We start from the raw sequence: 16534 nt of genomic DNA on the forward strand, positions 1-16534 counted from the left end.
GAAAACAAACAACCCAATCCAAAAATGGGCAGAAGACCTAAATAGACATTTCTCCAAAGAAGGTATACAGATTACCGATAAACACATGAAAGAATGCTCAATATCACTAATCATTAGAGAAATGCAAATCAAAACTACAATGAAGTATCATCTCACAGTGGTCAGAATGGCCACCATCAAAAAATCTACAAACAATAAATGCTGGAGAGGGTGTGGAGAAAAGGGTACTCTCCTGCACTGTTGGTGGGAATGTAAATTGATACAGCCACTATGGAGAACAGTATGGAGGTTCCTTAAAAAACTATAAATAGAACTACCATATGACCCAGCAATCCCACTACTGGGCATATACCCCAAGAAAACCATAATTCAAAAGGATACATGTACCACAATATTCACTGCAGCACTATTTACAGTAGCCCGTACGTGGAAGAAACCTAAATGTCTATCAATAGATGAATGGATAAAGAAGATGTGGCACATATATACAATGGAATATTACTCAGCCATAAAAAGAATGAAATTGAGTTTTTTGTAGTGAGGTGGATGGACCTAGAATCTGTCATACAGAGTGAAGTAAGTCAGAAAGAGAAAAACAAATATCGTATGCTAACCCATATATATGGAATTGAAAAAAGCGGTACTGATGAACCTAGTGGCAGGGCAGGAATAAAGACACAGACGTAGAGAATGGACTTGAGGGCACAGGGTGGGAAGGGGAAGCTGGGATGAAGTGAGAGAGTAGCACTGACATATATACACTACCAAATGTAAAATGGATGGCTAGTGGGAAGCTGCTGCATAGCACAAGGAGATCAACTTGATGCTTTGTGATGACCTAGAGGGGTGTGATAGGGAGGCTCAAGAGGGAGGGGATATGGGGATATATGTATACATATAGCTGATTCACTTTGTTGTACAGCAGAAACTAACACAACATTGTAAAGCATTTATAGTCCAATAAAGATATGAAAAAATAAATAAAAGAGTCTGCCTGCCAATGCAGGGGACATGGGTTTGAGCCCTGGTCCAGGAAGATCCCACATCTTGCAGAGCTACTGATCCTGCATGCCACAACTACTGAGCCTGCACTCTAGAGCCCGTGAGCCACAACTACTGAGCCCACGACCCACAACTACTGAGTCCACGACCCACAACTACTGAAGCCTGCACACCTAGAGCCTGTGCTCCGCAACGAGAAGCCACCGTAGTGAGAAGCCAGTGCACCGCAATGAAGAGCAGCCCCTGCTAGCCACAACTAGAGAAAGCCTGCGTGCAGCAACGAAGACCCAACACAGCCAAAAAAAAGAAAAAATTAAGATTCATTCATGTTATATTGTGTGTCAATATTTCACTAATATTGGTGATTTAATAATATTCCTTGTATGAATATATCACAATCTGTTTATCCGCTCACTAACAAACGGACATTTCAGTTGTTTCTACCTTTTGGCTATTATTAATAATGCTGCTATGAATAATACTGCCTTAACATTGACTGTCTTCTTATATGGTGTCTTAAAGTAAGATAAAGGCAAGAGATTGGGCTTTCTCATTTCTTTTCTGAGCATGCACATAGCTCTATGAATGCATGTGTCCTCTAGATTCCCAAGAATATGTCAGAGCCTTTCAAAACTCTTATGGGCATCTCATTCCCCATTCAAGCTATTTGGTTAATATATTGTTTGACGTAAACTGGAATCCATCACCTCAGGCAACCTGAAGTTAAGACACTTGCCTGTACTGTAGCTGACAACCCCATCCACCAACCCCTCCCTGCCAAGAAGAGAGCTGTCCACACTGAATGAGATCAGAGTCTCTGGGGTCTTCCAGAGAACCAATGGATAGAGCAAATAATGACAATTAATTGGGAATGAGGCTTACAAGGAGCTCCAGTTCCATTCTGCTTCTTCTGGTAGCTGCCAGGATGTATGGGGAACATGCACTATTATTTTTCCAAGGCTACTGCTGAGCTGGGACAAATTAAAATGCCTGTTCCATCAAAGTTTTCTGTTCTTATCTAGACACATTTGTTTTTCTTGAATAAACACTCCTTAGATCCTTGCAAGTATGGTTAATTTCCAGAGTTTCACTGAAGAATTGTAAGTGATCCCTAATGTGCACAGAGAGTCTCTATGAAATGCTTTATAGTTTTCATGTAAAATACTTCTGCTTGATCTACAATCTTTTTTTTTTTTTTTTTTTTTTTTTTGCTGTACGTGGGCCTCTCACTGCTGTGGCCTCTCCCATTGCGGAGCACAGGCTCCGGACGCGCAGGCTCAACGGCCATGGCTCACGGGCCCAACCGCTCCGCGGCATGCGGGATCCTCCCAGACCGGGGCACGAACCCGCGTCCCCTGCATCGGCAGGCGGACTCTCAACCACTGCGCCACCAGGGAAGCCCGATCTTCAATCTTTTTAAAGATAAGGAATTCAGAGCTTAGAAAACCTGTAACTTCCTTGAACCATCTATTAATTCCCTTAGGAGTATTACATTAACCCTTAGAAGACTTGGTTCTGTACCCAGTGTTATGAAAATGTTGATTCTCAACAATTTTTGCCCTTTTTTCCATTGTTTTTATGGAAGAGTAAATTTTCAAAGTCCTTACACTAATAGTGATATATGCTACAACATGGATGAACTTTGAAAACATTATGCTAAGTGAAAGAAGCCAGACACAAAAGGCCATATATTGTCGATTCCATTTGTATTAAATGTCTAGAATATGCAAATCCAAATACACAGAATGTAGATTAGTGACTGCCTAGGGCTCAGAGAGATGGAGAAATGGAAGGATGATAGCAAAGGGTTCAGGGTCTCTTTTTGACGTTATGAAAATGTTCTAAAATTGATTTTGGTGATGGTTGCACAGCTTTGTCCATATTGAAACAACCACTGAATTAAATGATAGAATTGTCTGGTATGTGAATTATGTTTCATTAAAGTTACTGCCAAAAATAATAATAGAGGGTGATTTTACCCACTCTCAATAATTGATACTTCATTTACCTCACTCTCAGTAACTGACAGAACTGAACAGAAAACCAGCAACAAAAGAAGAGTTGAACATCAGTATTAACCAACTACACCTAAGAGATATATATAGAACACTCAACCCAACAACAGCAAAATACAAATTCTTATCAAGTGCAAATGGAACATTCTCCAAGATCTACTATATGTTAGGTCACAAAACAAGTCTTAATACATTTATAAAAACCAGATCATAGAAAGTAACTTCCAGTGTAAGTGTGGAACATGGGTCAAGACTGGGTATAAGTCCACTCTTGGAATAAAGGCCAAACACAGTTCCTGTTAGTACAACTAGTATACCACTAATCTTTTATAAGTAAAACATTTCTAATCATTGCTTGAATCAAAGCACTAGATATTGGAAGTAGGGAATTTATAATTTAAAATTATGTGTGATAGTGGTTTAAAAATTATTTTCTAGAATGATGAAAATATTACTTCTGTGTAAACAACAAATCATTCCTTATACACACAAATACCTTTAAGAATGGACACTTAAGCAGTCTCCCAAGGCAACAGAAATAAAAGCAAAAATAAACAATAATATTGGGAACTAATCAAACTTACAAGCTTTTGCACAGCAAAGGAAACCATAAACAAAACGAAAAGACAACCTAACAACTGGGAGAAAATATTTGCAAATGGTACGACCAACAGAAGCTTAATTTCCAAAATATACAAACAGATCATACAATTCAATAACAACAACAACAAAGAAAAATTCAATCAAAAAAGGGCAGAAGGGCTTCCCTGGTGGCGCAGTGGTTGAGAGTCTGCCTGCCGATGCAGGGGACGTGGGTTCGTGCCCTGGTCTGGGAGGACCCACATGCCGCGGAGCGGCTGGGCCCGTGAGCCATGGCTGCTGGACCTGTGCGTCCGGAGCCTGTACTCCACAACGGGAGAGGCCACAACGGTGAGGGGCACGCGTACAGCAAAAAAAAAAAAAAAAAAGGCAGAAGACCTAAGTAGACATTTCTCCAAAGAAGACATACAGATGGCTCATAGGCACATGAAAAGATGCTCATCATTGTTAATTATTAGAGAAATGTAAATCAAAACTGCAATGAGGTACCAATTCACACCAGTCAGAATGGCCATCATTAAAAATTTACAAATAACAAATGCTGGAGAGGGTGTGGAGAAAAGGGAATCCTCTTACACTGATGGTGGGAATGTACATTGTTGTAACCACTATGGAAAATAGTACGGAGGTTCCTCTGAAAACTAAAAATAGAGTTGCCATATGATCCAGCAATCCCACTCCTGAGGATATACCCAGACAAAACTATAATTCAAAAAGATACATGCACCCCTATGTTCAGAGCAGCACTATTTACAATAGCCAAGACATGGAAACAACCTGAATGTCCACTGACAGATGAATGGATAAAGAAGATGTGGTACACACACACACACAAAAACACACACTGGAATATTACTCAGCCATTAAAAAGAATGAAATAATGCCATTTGCAGCAACACAGTTGGACCTAGGAATTTTCATACTAAGAGAAGTCAGAAAGAGAAAGTCAAATACCATATGATATCACTTATATATGAAATCTAAAGTACAACACAAATGAACATATCTATGAAACAGAAGAGACTCAGAGACATAGAGAACTTGTGGCTGCCAAGGGGGAGGAGGGGTGGGGAAAGGAAGGATTGGGAATTTGGGATTAGTAGATGCAAACTATTATATACAGGATGGATAAACAAGGTCCTGCTGTATAGCACAGGGATTACGTTCAATACCTTGTGATAAAACCATAACAGAAAGGCATATGAAAAAGAATATATATGTATAATTGAGTCACTTTGCTGTCAGCAGAAATTAACACAACATTGTAAATCGACTATACTTCAATAAAAAATTTTTAAAAAGAATAGAGACTTAAGGAATAATCTTTTCTTTTTTATTTGCTTTAAGATTAAATTATGATAACCAGCAGTAAGGTATACTGTGTCTAAAAATTGTTACAGAAAACTCAACTCACCTGAGTAAAAATATATATGATACAGGTACACATTAATATAGATATTTATATTAAAATCTTCACATTTTATATTAGTATTTGCAAAGAAGAGCTGGGGCAATTACTAGTTAATAATGTGATTTATAATGATAAATGGAAAGTTTTAGACATGGGCAAATGGGCGAGGTAAATGAATTTATGGAGCTTGCTTTTAAAATCTAAGATATAACAGAATAAATATCACATAAAAATGTTAAGGTAAAGAAAAAAACTAAGTGGAAAAGGAATTCTAGTAAGTACTTGTCAAAAGATTTGGAGTTCTTAATAAGACCTTGTTTAAGAAATCTAGATATTAAACATCTCATCAGTTAGCAGTGTCTGGGAAATTTTTAAACTCATAGACATGTCTAACACAAATATGAACCAAACAACACAAGTAAAACAAAATATTCATTTTTATAATATAGTCTACTGTAATTTATTTGTAAAGTTCCCTTTACCTTTATTGTCTGTCTGCTTGTTTGAAACCGCTGATCAGACACTTGCTGCTGGTGAAGGAGCTTTTCATTGACTTCTTTATATTCTTTAATAGACAGTTCTGCTGCTTTTTTGGCATTCAAAAGTACACTGTTCTGTTGTTGCAAGGATACTATACGTTCTCGTAATAAAATAATACTGCTATTTGACTTCTGGGCTGTTATATTTTTCCAGTTTTCTCTGTTAACTATATAAAAATAATGTTAATAATTTTTTTAAAAATCTCATTAAATTAAAAAGACATTGTTAATTTCATATGTATTCTTACCTCTGGTAGGACCTGTCGTATGTGAACTCTTTTGAATATTACTATTCTTCTTTTGAAAAGTTGGGTTTTTGGCATTCTTGTGAAAATAATTCTAAATTTGAAAGTTTCACAAAAATTAGATTATTACTCAATAACAATTTCAAGTGAACCAACATACTATATAATATTTCTTTACTTAAAAACATATTTGTGCAGAGTTAAAAAAGAAGTCTGGACAATAAAATTCTATAATTGATGCCAAGAACTCATAAATGAACATAATACGTGCACTAACGTTGACCTAGCAGGTAGAAGATGAAAATACAAAAATGAACCCAAAAGTAGTAGAAATTTAACCTATGAACAGTTTAAAAAGCTAGGAGCAAAAATAGTAAAAGTGACAAAAATAAAATAACTATATTTAATAACGTATTCTCTGGGAATCTAGTTCCTTTTCTCAAATACTGTTCTCCATTGTAGAATGACAAATCCCTTCTGACAAATGAAGCTAAAATAATGTTGATGATAATAAAGTAACTTTCCTTGAATCTGTATCTTTTCCTCATGACATTCCAATGCACTGAGACTAAATAAAATGAAGCCATGTTGACTTTCGTTCCAAACTGTTTCACCAATCTATAAAAGCTTTCCCAAAACAAAAATTTAAATAGGAATATGTTTCAAAATATTATAAACCCTAATAATAAAATATGTTTAAGAATTTATTGCCCGGGAAATAGGAAAAATATCAACCTAGAAAACTATTTCTTTAAAAAAAGGAATTTTTTTCAAACAACCCAATTCAGGAACATATAAATAATTATAATAAAAATGGAAGGAAAAAATAAATTTGACCAAATGTTACTTTGACAATGAGCCATATATTTTATATCAACAGATACATAATCTATACTATATTATACATAAGGCATGGCCCTAAAGTAATAGAACTGATTTATTAACACAAATACCAGAAACTTCTAACTAAGATAGGGTTTTCCTTTAAACGAATTACTTTCCTTTAAATGAACTATGTTTCATTAAATATCTCATTTGAACTTGTCTTCAGAACCAGTATATAAGATAGATTTTTAAATGTTTCACTCCCTTATTAAGATTCAGTTAATATTATGTGCTGGTCATGTATCTACAACAATAAAAACATCCAAAATAGAACGATCAAATTACCAATATTAGTTACCAGACTTGATATCAAATTAACTGGACCTAAAATAAAAAAGAGGCTTCTATTTCCAGTATTATTACTGATCAGAAATCCAGAAATATTCTTATACTTTGAAGGAAGCACACTTAAAGCATGTTTCAAACATGACAAAGTGTTAAGGGAAATTCTGAGGCCAAAAATAAAGTAAAGCAAGAATTCAGAGGGATTTCCCTGGCGGTCCAGTGGTTACGATTCCAGGCTTTCACTGCTGGGGGCCCAGGTTCAATCTCAGGGAACTAAGATCCCACAAGCTGTGCAGTGCAGCCAAAAAAAAAAAAAAGAATCCAGAGAGACAAGTGACAAGCAAAGTGGCTAGCAAAATACAGGACAACTCATAATCCCTTGTGACCTTGAAATTCCATTTAAATACCAAAGCAGAATATAGGAGGAAAGGAAAGAAAGCCTAGGCCCTAGCTCCAGATGAGAAATTAGAAGTCACAAAGCTAGGGCACTGTATATAGCAATAGCCTGTACCTTTTTTATTGCTGAGTAGTATTCTATGGTATTGATGTATCATAGTTTGATTAACCATTTAGCTATTAAAGAAAATTTTGGTCATTGCAGTTTTTAGCTATTAAAAATAAAGCTGTTATGACCATTCATGTACAAGTTTTTTAGGTAAACATAAATTTTCATTTCTATAAGTGTCCAAGAGCAAGAGAGCTGGGTTGTATGGTAAGCATATGATTAATTTTTTTTTAAAGAAACTGCCTATTGTTTCCCAGAGTGTTATACCACTTTATATTCACACAAGCACTACATAAGAGATCCAGTTTCTCTGCATCCTTGTTAGCACTTGGTATTGTCGCTATTTTTTATTTAAGTGTTCTAACAGATGTGTATCTCATCAGGGTCTTAATTTGCATTTCCCTAATGGTTAATGATGTTGAACATCTTTATGTGTGTGTATTTGCCATATATTTATTCTTTTCAGTGAAATGTCTGTTCATGTCTTTTGCCTGTTTTCTACTTGGATTGTTTGATTTTCTACTGTTGAGCTTTAACAAAATCCTTATATATTCAAGATATCAGTCCTTTGTCAAATATATGATTTATAAATACTTCCTCCCAGTCTGTAGTGTGTCTTTTTAATCCTCTTAATAGGGTCTTTCACAAAGCAAAAGTTCTTAATTTTTGATGAAGTCAAAATTTGATGTTTACTTTTAGGGATCATGCTTTTGATAACATGTCTAAAAACTCTTCAGCAAGTCTTAACTCCCAGAGATTTTCTTGTATGGCTCCTCCTGAAAGTTTTATAATTTGTTTTACTCTTATATCTGTGATCTATTTCAAGTTAATTTTTGCATAAGGTGTGAGGTTTAGGTATAGGTTTATTTTTTTTGCCTAGGGACCTCCAATTGTTCCAGCACTATTTGTTGAAAAGACTATCCTTCCTCTATTGAACTGCTTTTGCACACTTTTCAAAAATCAGTTGTTTTTCATACTTGTGGAGCCACTTCTAGGTTCTACATTCCATTATGTAAGTATTAAACCTTTTTTCCCCTCTTGGTGGGTGTTTGGTGTCACCAGTCTTGACATCAAATTGAGTGGTGGGGAATGATGACATCCTCTGTGGGGCAGACACAAAATAGTTATCTTATTTTTTGGTTAAATTTCCCATTTGGTTCTTTTTTATATATTCTATTTCATTGATGAGAATTTCTATTTCATTCTTGAGATGTTCTATTTTTTCATTTGTTTCAAACCTGTTTGTAAATGCTTGTTGAAGCATTTTCAATGACAGCTACTTTAAAGTGCTGTCATGTAATCTGATTGTCTATGTCATCTTGCTGTTACCTTCTGTTGTTTCCTTTTTTTCATGCAAGTTGAGGTGTTCCTGGTTGCTAGGTATAATGAGTGATTTTCAGTTATATCCTGGACATTTTGGGTATTATGTTTCAAGACTCCATATCTTATTTAAATCTTTTGTTTTAGCAGGCTTCCTCTGATGCCACACTCATGGGGCAAGGAGGACCACCTCATTACCGCCCGTTGGGGATAGAAGTCCAGTCTCTGCTGACACCCTGGTTGGGGAGGGGCACCTCATTACTCTTGGTGGGGGTGAAAGTTCAGGCTCCCCACAGACCTCTGCTAATACCACCCTGGTTGGGAAGTGGAGCATGACTTTGTTTCTGCTCCTAACTTGGCCTCTCTTGACACAGCGTGGAGGGTGTGGGAGGCTTTATAGATATGCGAGGTTATGAAAGTCCGAATTTCTGCACTTCACCTCTGAAATCTAGAGGAACTCTGCTAGGAAACGAAAGGGGCATCTCTTTATTGCTGGATAGAGGTAGATGTCCAGCTCCCCATGTGGTCTCTAATGACATAAATGGAGGGAGTCATTACCATTGGCCCCTCACCGGGTCCTGTTAGAAGGAGGAGGGATGCCTTCTTATAGCCAGGTGAAAGTGAAAGTGTAGGTTCCCCACTAGGTCTTTACTGGTGGGGGTAGCGGTAGGGTTGCAATTTTTTCTGTGGTGTTCGGCTAGAGTAGTACAGTTATTGTGTAAAAGTTTTCTGTCTTACTGGGCTGTCCATTTCCTAGTCCTTTGACTAGAGAGAACAGGGTTTTACAGGTGGCTTTTATCATCTAACCAATTGGCATTTCCAAGTTGCAGGTTTCTCCAGTACCCAAGCCAGGATATGTCAGGCAAAATGAAAACCCAGAGAACTCACCAACCATGTTCTTCCAGTGCTGAGATCCCTACCTGGTGTGTCTCCTCTCCACCTTTCAGAGTCTTCTCATAGTTTTACTATTAAATTTATATTTATACAGTCCCTAACAAAATCCCAAAGAATTGTTTGTGAGAAGCTGATTCTAAAGAGCGAAGGACCAAGAATACTGAAGAGACTCTTGAAAGAAAACAAGGTGGGAGACGTGCTCTATTATAAATCAAGAATACTATACAATAACCGTAATGGGACACTATGGTATAGATAAATATACTGATGGAACAGAAGAAAAAGTCTAGAGACATACCAGCATGTATATGCACGTGTGATTTACAGCAAGTTGGTGCTGTTGAACACAGTGGAGCAAAGTATAAAGCTTAATGCCTATCATCCATCACATGCAAAAATCAATGCCAGACAGACATAAAAATCAAAACAGTAAATCAGATGATATAGAAAAAGATAACAAGTAAGGTAGTATAAGAATATCTAAGTTGAAGTAGGTAGAAAATAATTACAGAAAACATAAAAAGTGTTATTCATACAGGAAAAAAATTGCTAAATTTGACCACATTAGAATTATGATGTTCTATTCCCCAAAAGATTCCAATAAAAAGAGTGAAAAGGCATAGCATGGAGTAGGGCAAGATATCTACATTGTATATAATTAACATAAGGCTCATATGTAGCATATGTAAGAACTCCTACAGATGAATAAGAAAAAGACAGACAACTCATTTGTAAAATGGCAGAGAGCTGAGGAAGCAATTTACTGAAGAATTCCAAATGGTCAATAATTGTAAGAAAGTATTATTCAACACTTTATTAGTAATCATACAATGTAAACTAAACCCACAATGATATACCTCAACATACAAACAAAAGTGGCTGAGATAAGGACTAATATAACAAATGTTGATGAGAAGCAGTAAAAATGTTTACAGCCTATTGGTGGGTACAACACTTTGGAAAATAGCCGAATTACCAAAAATCGTAGAAACACAGTCTATGGTGCACCAATTCTACCCCCTAGGGATTTAATTACAGACAAATCCATACCAGTACAGTGGAAGACATTTACAAGAATATTCATTGCAACATTATTTGCAATAATGGCAGGACATAATTAAAGTGATGAAGGAGAAAAACCTACAATGAAGATTACTCTACCCAGCATGGATCTCATTCAGATTTGATGAAGAAATTAAAACCTTTACAGACAAGCAAAAGCTGAGAGTTCAGCACCACCAAACCAGCTTTACAACAAATGCTAAAGGAACTTCCCTAGGCAAGAAACACAACAGAAGGAAAAGACCTACAGTAACAAACTCAAAACAATTAAGAAAATGGGAATAGGAACATACATATCGATAATTACCTTAAATGTAAATGGATTAAGTGCTTCCACCAAAAGACAGACTGGCTGAATGGATACAAATACAAGACCCATATATATGCTGTCTACAAGAGACCCACTTCAGACCTAGGGACACATACAGACTGAAAGTGAGGGCATGGAAAAAGATATTCCATGCAAATGGAAACCAAAAGAAAGCTGGAGTACTAATTCTCATATCAGACAAAATAGACTTTCAAATAAAGACTATTAAAAGAGATAAAGAAGGACACTACATAATGATCAAGGGATCGATCCAAGAAAAAGATATAACAATTGTAAATACTAATGCACCCAACATAGGAGCACCTCAATACATAAGGCAAATACCAACACCCAAAAAAGGGGAAATCAACAGTAACACAATCATAGTAGGGGACTTTAAGACCCCACTTTCACCAATGGACAGATCATCCAAAATGAAAATAAATAAGGAAACACAAGCTTTAAATGATACATTAAACAAGAAGGACTTAATTGATATTTATAGGACATTCCATCCAACAACAACAGAATACACATTTTTCTCAAGTTCTCATGGAACATTCTCCAGGATAGATCATATCTTGGGTCACAAATCAAGCCTTGGGAAATTTACGAAAATTGAAACTGTATCAAGTATCTTTTCTGACTACAACGCTATGAAACTACATATCAATTGCAGGAAAAGATCTGTAAAAATTACAAACACATGGAGGCTAAACATTACACTACTTAATAACGAACTGATCACTGAAGAAATCAAAGAGGAAATAAAAAAATACCTAGAAACAAATGACAATGGAGACATGATGACACAAAACCTATGGGATGCAGCAAAAGCAGTTTTTTTTTTTTTTTTTTTTTTTTTTTTTTTCTGTACGTGGGCCTCTCACTGCCGTGGCCTCTCCCGTTGCGGAGCACAGGCTCCGGACACACACAGGCTCCGCGGCCATGGCTCGCGGGCCCAGCCGCTCCGCGGCATGTGGGATCCTCCGGGATCGGGGCACGAACCCGTGTCCCCTGCATCGGCAGGCGGACTCCCAACCACTGCGCCACCAGGGAAGCCCAGCAAAAGCAGTTTTAAGAGGGAAGTTTATAGCAATACAATCCTACCTTAAGAAACAGGAAACATCTCAAATAAACAATGTAAGCTTGCACCTAAAGCAATTAGAGAAAGAAGAACAAAAAACCCCCAAAGTTAGCAGAAGGAAAGAAAATCATAAAGATCAGATCAGAAATAAATGAAAAAGAAATGAAGGAAACAATAGCAAAGATCAGTAAAACTAAAAGCTGGTTCTTTGAGAAGATAAACAAAATTGATAAACCATTAGCCAGACTCATCAAGAAAAAAAAGGGAGAAGACTCAAATCAATAGAATTACAAATGAAAAAGAGTAACAACTGACACTGCAGAAATAGAAAGGATTATGAGAGATTACTACAAGCAACTCTATGCCAATAAAATGGACAACTTGGAAGAAATGGATAAATTCTTAGAAATGCACAACCTGCCGAGACTGAACCAGGAAGAAGTAGAAAATATGAACAGACCAATGAAAAGCACTGAAATTGAAACTGTGATTAAAAATCTTCCAACAAACAAAAGCCCAGGACAAGACGGCTTCACAGGCGAATTCTATCAAACATTTAGAGAAGAGCTAACACCTATCCTTCTCAAACTCTTCCAAAATATAGCAGAGGGAGGAACACTCCCAAACTCATTCTACAAGGCCACAATCACCCTGAAACCAAAACCAGACAAAGATGTCACAAAGAAAGAATACTACAGGCCAATATCACTGATAAAAAAAATTCAAAAATCCTCAACAAAATACTAGCAAACAGAATCCAACAGCTCATTAAAAGGATCATACACCATGATCAAGTGGGGTTTATTCCAGGAATGCAAGGATTCTTCAACATACGCAAATCAATCAACGTGATACACCAAATTAACAATTTGAAGGAGGAAAACCATATGACCATCTCCATAGACGCAGAGAAAGCTTTCAACAAAATTCAACACCCATTTATGATAAAAACCCTGCAGAAAGTAGGCATAGACGGAACTTTCCTTAACATAATAAAGGCCATATATGACAAACCCACAGCCAATAGCGTCCTCAAGGGTGAAAAACTGAAACCATTTCCATTAAGATCAGGAACAAGACAAGGTTGCCCACCCTCACCACTCTTATTCAACATAGTTTTGGAAGTTCTAGCCACAGCAATCTGAGAAGAAAAAGAAATAAAAGGAATCCAAATTGGAAAAGAAGTAAAGCTGTCACTGTTTGCAGATGACATGATACTTACTATACATAGAAAATCCTAAAGATGCCACCAGAAAACTACTAGAGCTAATCAATGAATTTGGTAAAGTAGCAGGATACAAAATTAATGCACAGAAATCTCTGGCATTCCTATACACGAATGATGAAAAATCTGAAAGTGAAATTAAGAACACACTCCCATTTACCATTGCAACAAAAAGAACAAAATATCTAGGAATAAACCTACCTAAGGAGACAAAAGACCTGTATGCAGAAAATTATAAGACACTGATGAGGGAAATTGAAGATTATACAAATAGATGGAAAGATGTGCCATGTTCCTGGATTGGAGGAATCAATATTGTGAAAATGACTCTACTACCCAAAGCAGTCTACAGATTCAATGCAATCCGTATCAAACTACCACTGGCATTTTTCACAGAACTAGAACAAAAAATTTCACAATTTGTATGGAAACACAAAAGACCCCGAATAGCCAAAGCAATCTTGAGAACAAAAAATGGAGCTGGAGGAAGCAGGCTCCCTGACTTCAGACTATACTGCAAAGCTACAGTAATCAAGACAGTACGGTACTGGCACAAAAACAGAAATATAGATCAATGGAACAGGATAGAAAGCCCAGAGATAAACCCACGCACATATGGTCACCTTATCTTTGATAAAGGAGGCAAGAATATACAGTGGAGAAAAGACAGCCTCTTCAATAAGTGATGCTGGGAAAACTGAACAGGTACATGTAAAAGTATGAGATTAGAACACTCCCTAACACCATACACAAAAATAAGCTCAAAATGGATTAAAGACCTAAATGTAAGGCCAGAAACTATCAAAGTCTTAGAGGAAAACACAGGCAGAACACTCTATGACATAAATCACAGCAAGATCCTTTTGGACCCACCTCCTAGAGAAATGCAAATGAGAACAAAAATAAACAAATGGGACCTAATGAAACTTCAAAGCTTTTGCACAGCAAAGGAAACCATAAGCAAGACCAAAAGACAACCCTCAGAATGGGAGAAAATTTGGAAATGAAGCAACTGACAAAGGATTCATCTCCAAAATTTACAAGCAGCTCATGCAGCTCAATAACAAAAAAACAAACAACCCAATCCAAAAATGGGCAGAAGACCTAAATAGACACTTCTCCAAAGAAGATGTACAGATTGCCAACAAACACATGAAAGAATGCTCAACATCATTAATCATTAGAGAAATGCAAATCAAAGCTACAATGAGACATCATCTCACACCAGTCAGAATGGCCATCATCAAAAAATCTAGAAATAATAAATGTTGGAGAGGATGTGGAGAAAAGGGTACTATCTTGCACTGTTGGTGGGAATGTAAATTGATACAGCCACTATGAAGAACAGTATGGAGGTTCCTTAAAAAACTACAAATGGAACTACCATACGACCCAGCAATCCCACTACTGGGCATATACCCTGAGAAAACCATAATTCAAAAAGAGTCATGTAACAATATGTTTACTGCAGTTCTATTTACAATACCCAGGACATAGAAGCAACCTAAGTATCCATCAACAGATGAATGGATAAAGGAGATGTGGCATATATACACAATGGAATATTACTCAGCCATAAAAGGAAACGAAATTGAGTTATTTGTAGTGAGGTGGATGGACCTACAGTCTGTCATACAGAGTGAAGTAAGTCAGAAAGAGAAAAACAAATACCGTATGCTATCACATATATATGGAATCTAAGAAAAAAAAAAGTCATGAAGAACCTAGGGGAAGATGGGAATAAAGACACAGACCTACTAGAGAATGGACTTGAGGATACGGGGAAGGGGAAGGGTAAGCTGTGACAAAGTGAGAGAGTGGCATGGACATATATACACTACCAAATGTAAAAGAGATAGCTAGTGGGAAGCAGCCGCATAGCACAGGGAGATCAGCTCTGAGGTTTGTGACCACCGAGAGGGGTGGGATAGGGAGGGTGGGAGGGAGGGAGTCGCAAGAGGGAAGAGATATGGTAACATATGTATATGTATAACTGATTCACTTCGTTATAAAGCAGAAACTAAGACACCATAAAGCAATATAAAGTAGTATAAAGCAATTATAAAGCATAAAGGACTATAAAGCAATTATACTCCAAAAAAGATGTTAAAAAATATGATAATCTCATTAGATGTAGAAAAAGCCTTTTACAAAATTCTACAACCACTTATGAAAAAACTCTCCAGAAAGTAGGCATAGAGGGAACTTACCTCAACATAATAAAGGCCATATATGAAAAACCCACAGCAAACATCATTCTCAATGGTGAAATACTGAAACCATTTCCATTAAGATCAGGAACAAGAAAAGGTTGCACACTCTTTCCACTATTATTCAACATAGTTTTGGAAGTTTCAGCCACAGCAACCAGAGAAGAAAAAGAAATAAAAGGAATCCAAATCGGAAAAGAAGTAAATCTGTCACTGTTTGCTGATGACATGATACTATACATAGAAAATCCTAAAGATGCCACCAGAAAACTACTAGAGCTAATCAATGAATTTGGTAAAGTAGCAGGATACAAAATTAATGCACAGGAATCTTTTGCATTCCTATACACTAATGATAAAAAATCTGAAAGTGAAATTAAGAACACACTCCCATTTACCACTGCAACAAAAAGAATAAAATATCTAGGAATAAACCTACCTAAGGGGACAAAAGACCTGTATGCAGAAAACTATAAGACACTGATCAAAGAAATTAAAGATGATTCAAACAGATGGAGAGATATACCATGTTCTTGGATTGAAAGAATCAACAATGTGAAAATGACTATACGACCCAAAGCAAACTACAGCTTCAATGCAATCCCCATCAAATTACCCATGGCATTTTTCACAGAAAAAGAACAAAAAATTTTACAATTTGTATGGAAACACAGAAGACCCCGAATAGCCAAAGCAATCTTGAGAAAGAAAAACAAACCTGGATGAATCAGGCTCCCTGACTTCAGACTATACTACAAAGCTACAATAATCAAGACAATATGGTATTGGCACAAAAACAGAAATATAGAACAATGGAACAGGATAGAAAGCCCAGAGATAAACCCATGCATATATGGTCACCTTATGTTTAATAAAGGAGGCTAGAATATACAATGGAGAAAAGACAGCCTCTTCAATAAGTGGTGCTGGGAAAAATGG

At 36.6% G+C, this 16534-nt stretch overlaps 1 protein-coding gene across 1 annotated transcript in view; it reads right to left on the reverse strand.

Annotated features, from left to right (window-relative positions):
• Nucleotides 1-16534, reverse strand: part of CNTLN (centlein) — a gene marked incomplete at both ends in the record, with an annotated part of 349797 nt that overhangs the window by 86283 nt on the left and 246980 nt on the right. Inside the window, 2 exons of the mRNA XM_079706500.1 lie at nucleotides 5511-5734; nucleotides 5816-5906. Of these exons, the coding sequence (XP_079562626.1) occupies nucleotides 5511-5734; nucleotides 5816-5906 (315 nt within the window). The remainder of the gene's footprint in view (nucleotides 1-5510; nucleotides 5735-5815; nucleotides 5907-16534) is intronic.

Source organism: Hyperoodon ampullatus (genome assembly GCF_949752795.1).
Source record: "Hyperoodon ampullatus genome assembly, chromosome: 6".
Lineage (NCBI taxonomy): Eukaryota > Metazoa > Chordata > Mammalia > Artiodactyla > Ziphiidae > Hyperoodon > Hyperoodon ampullatus.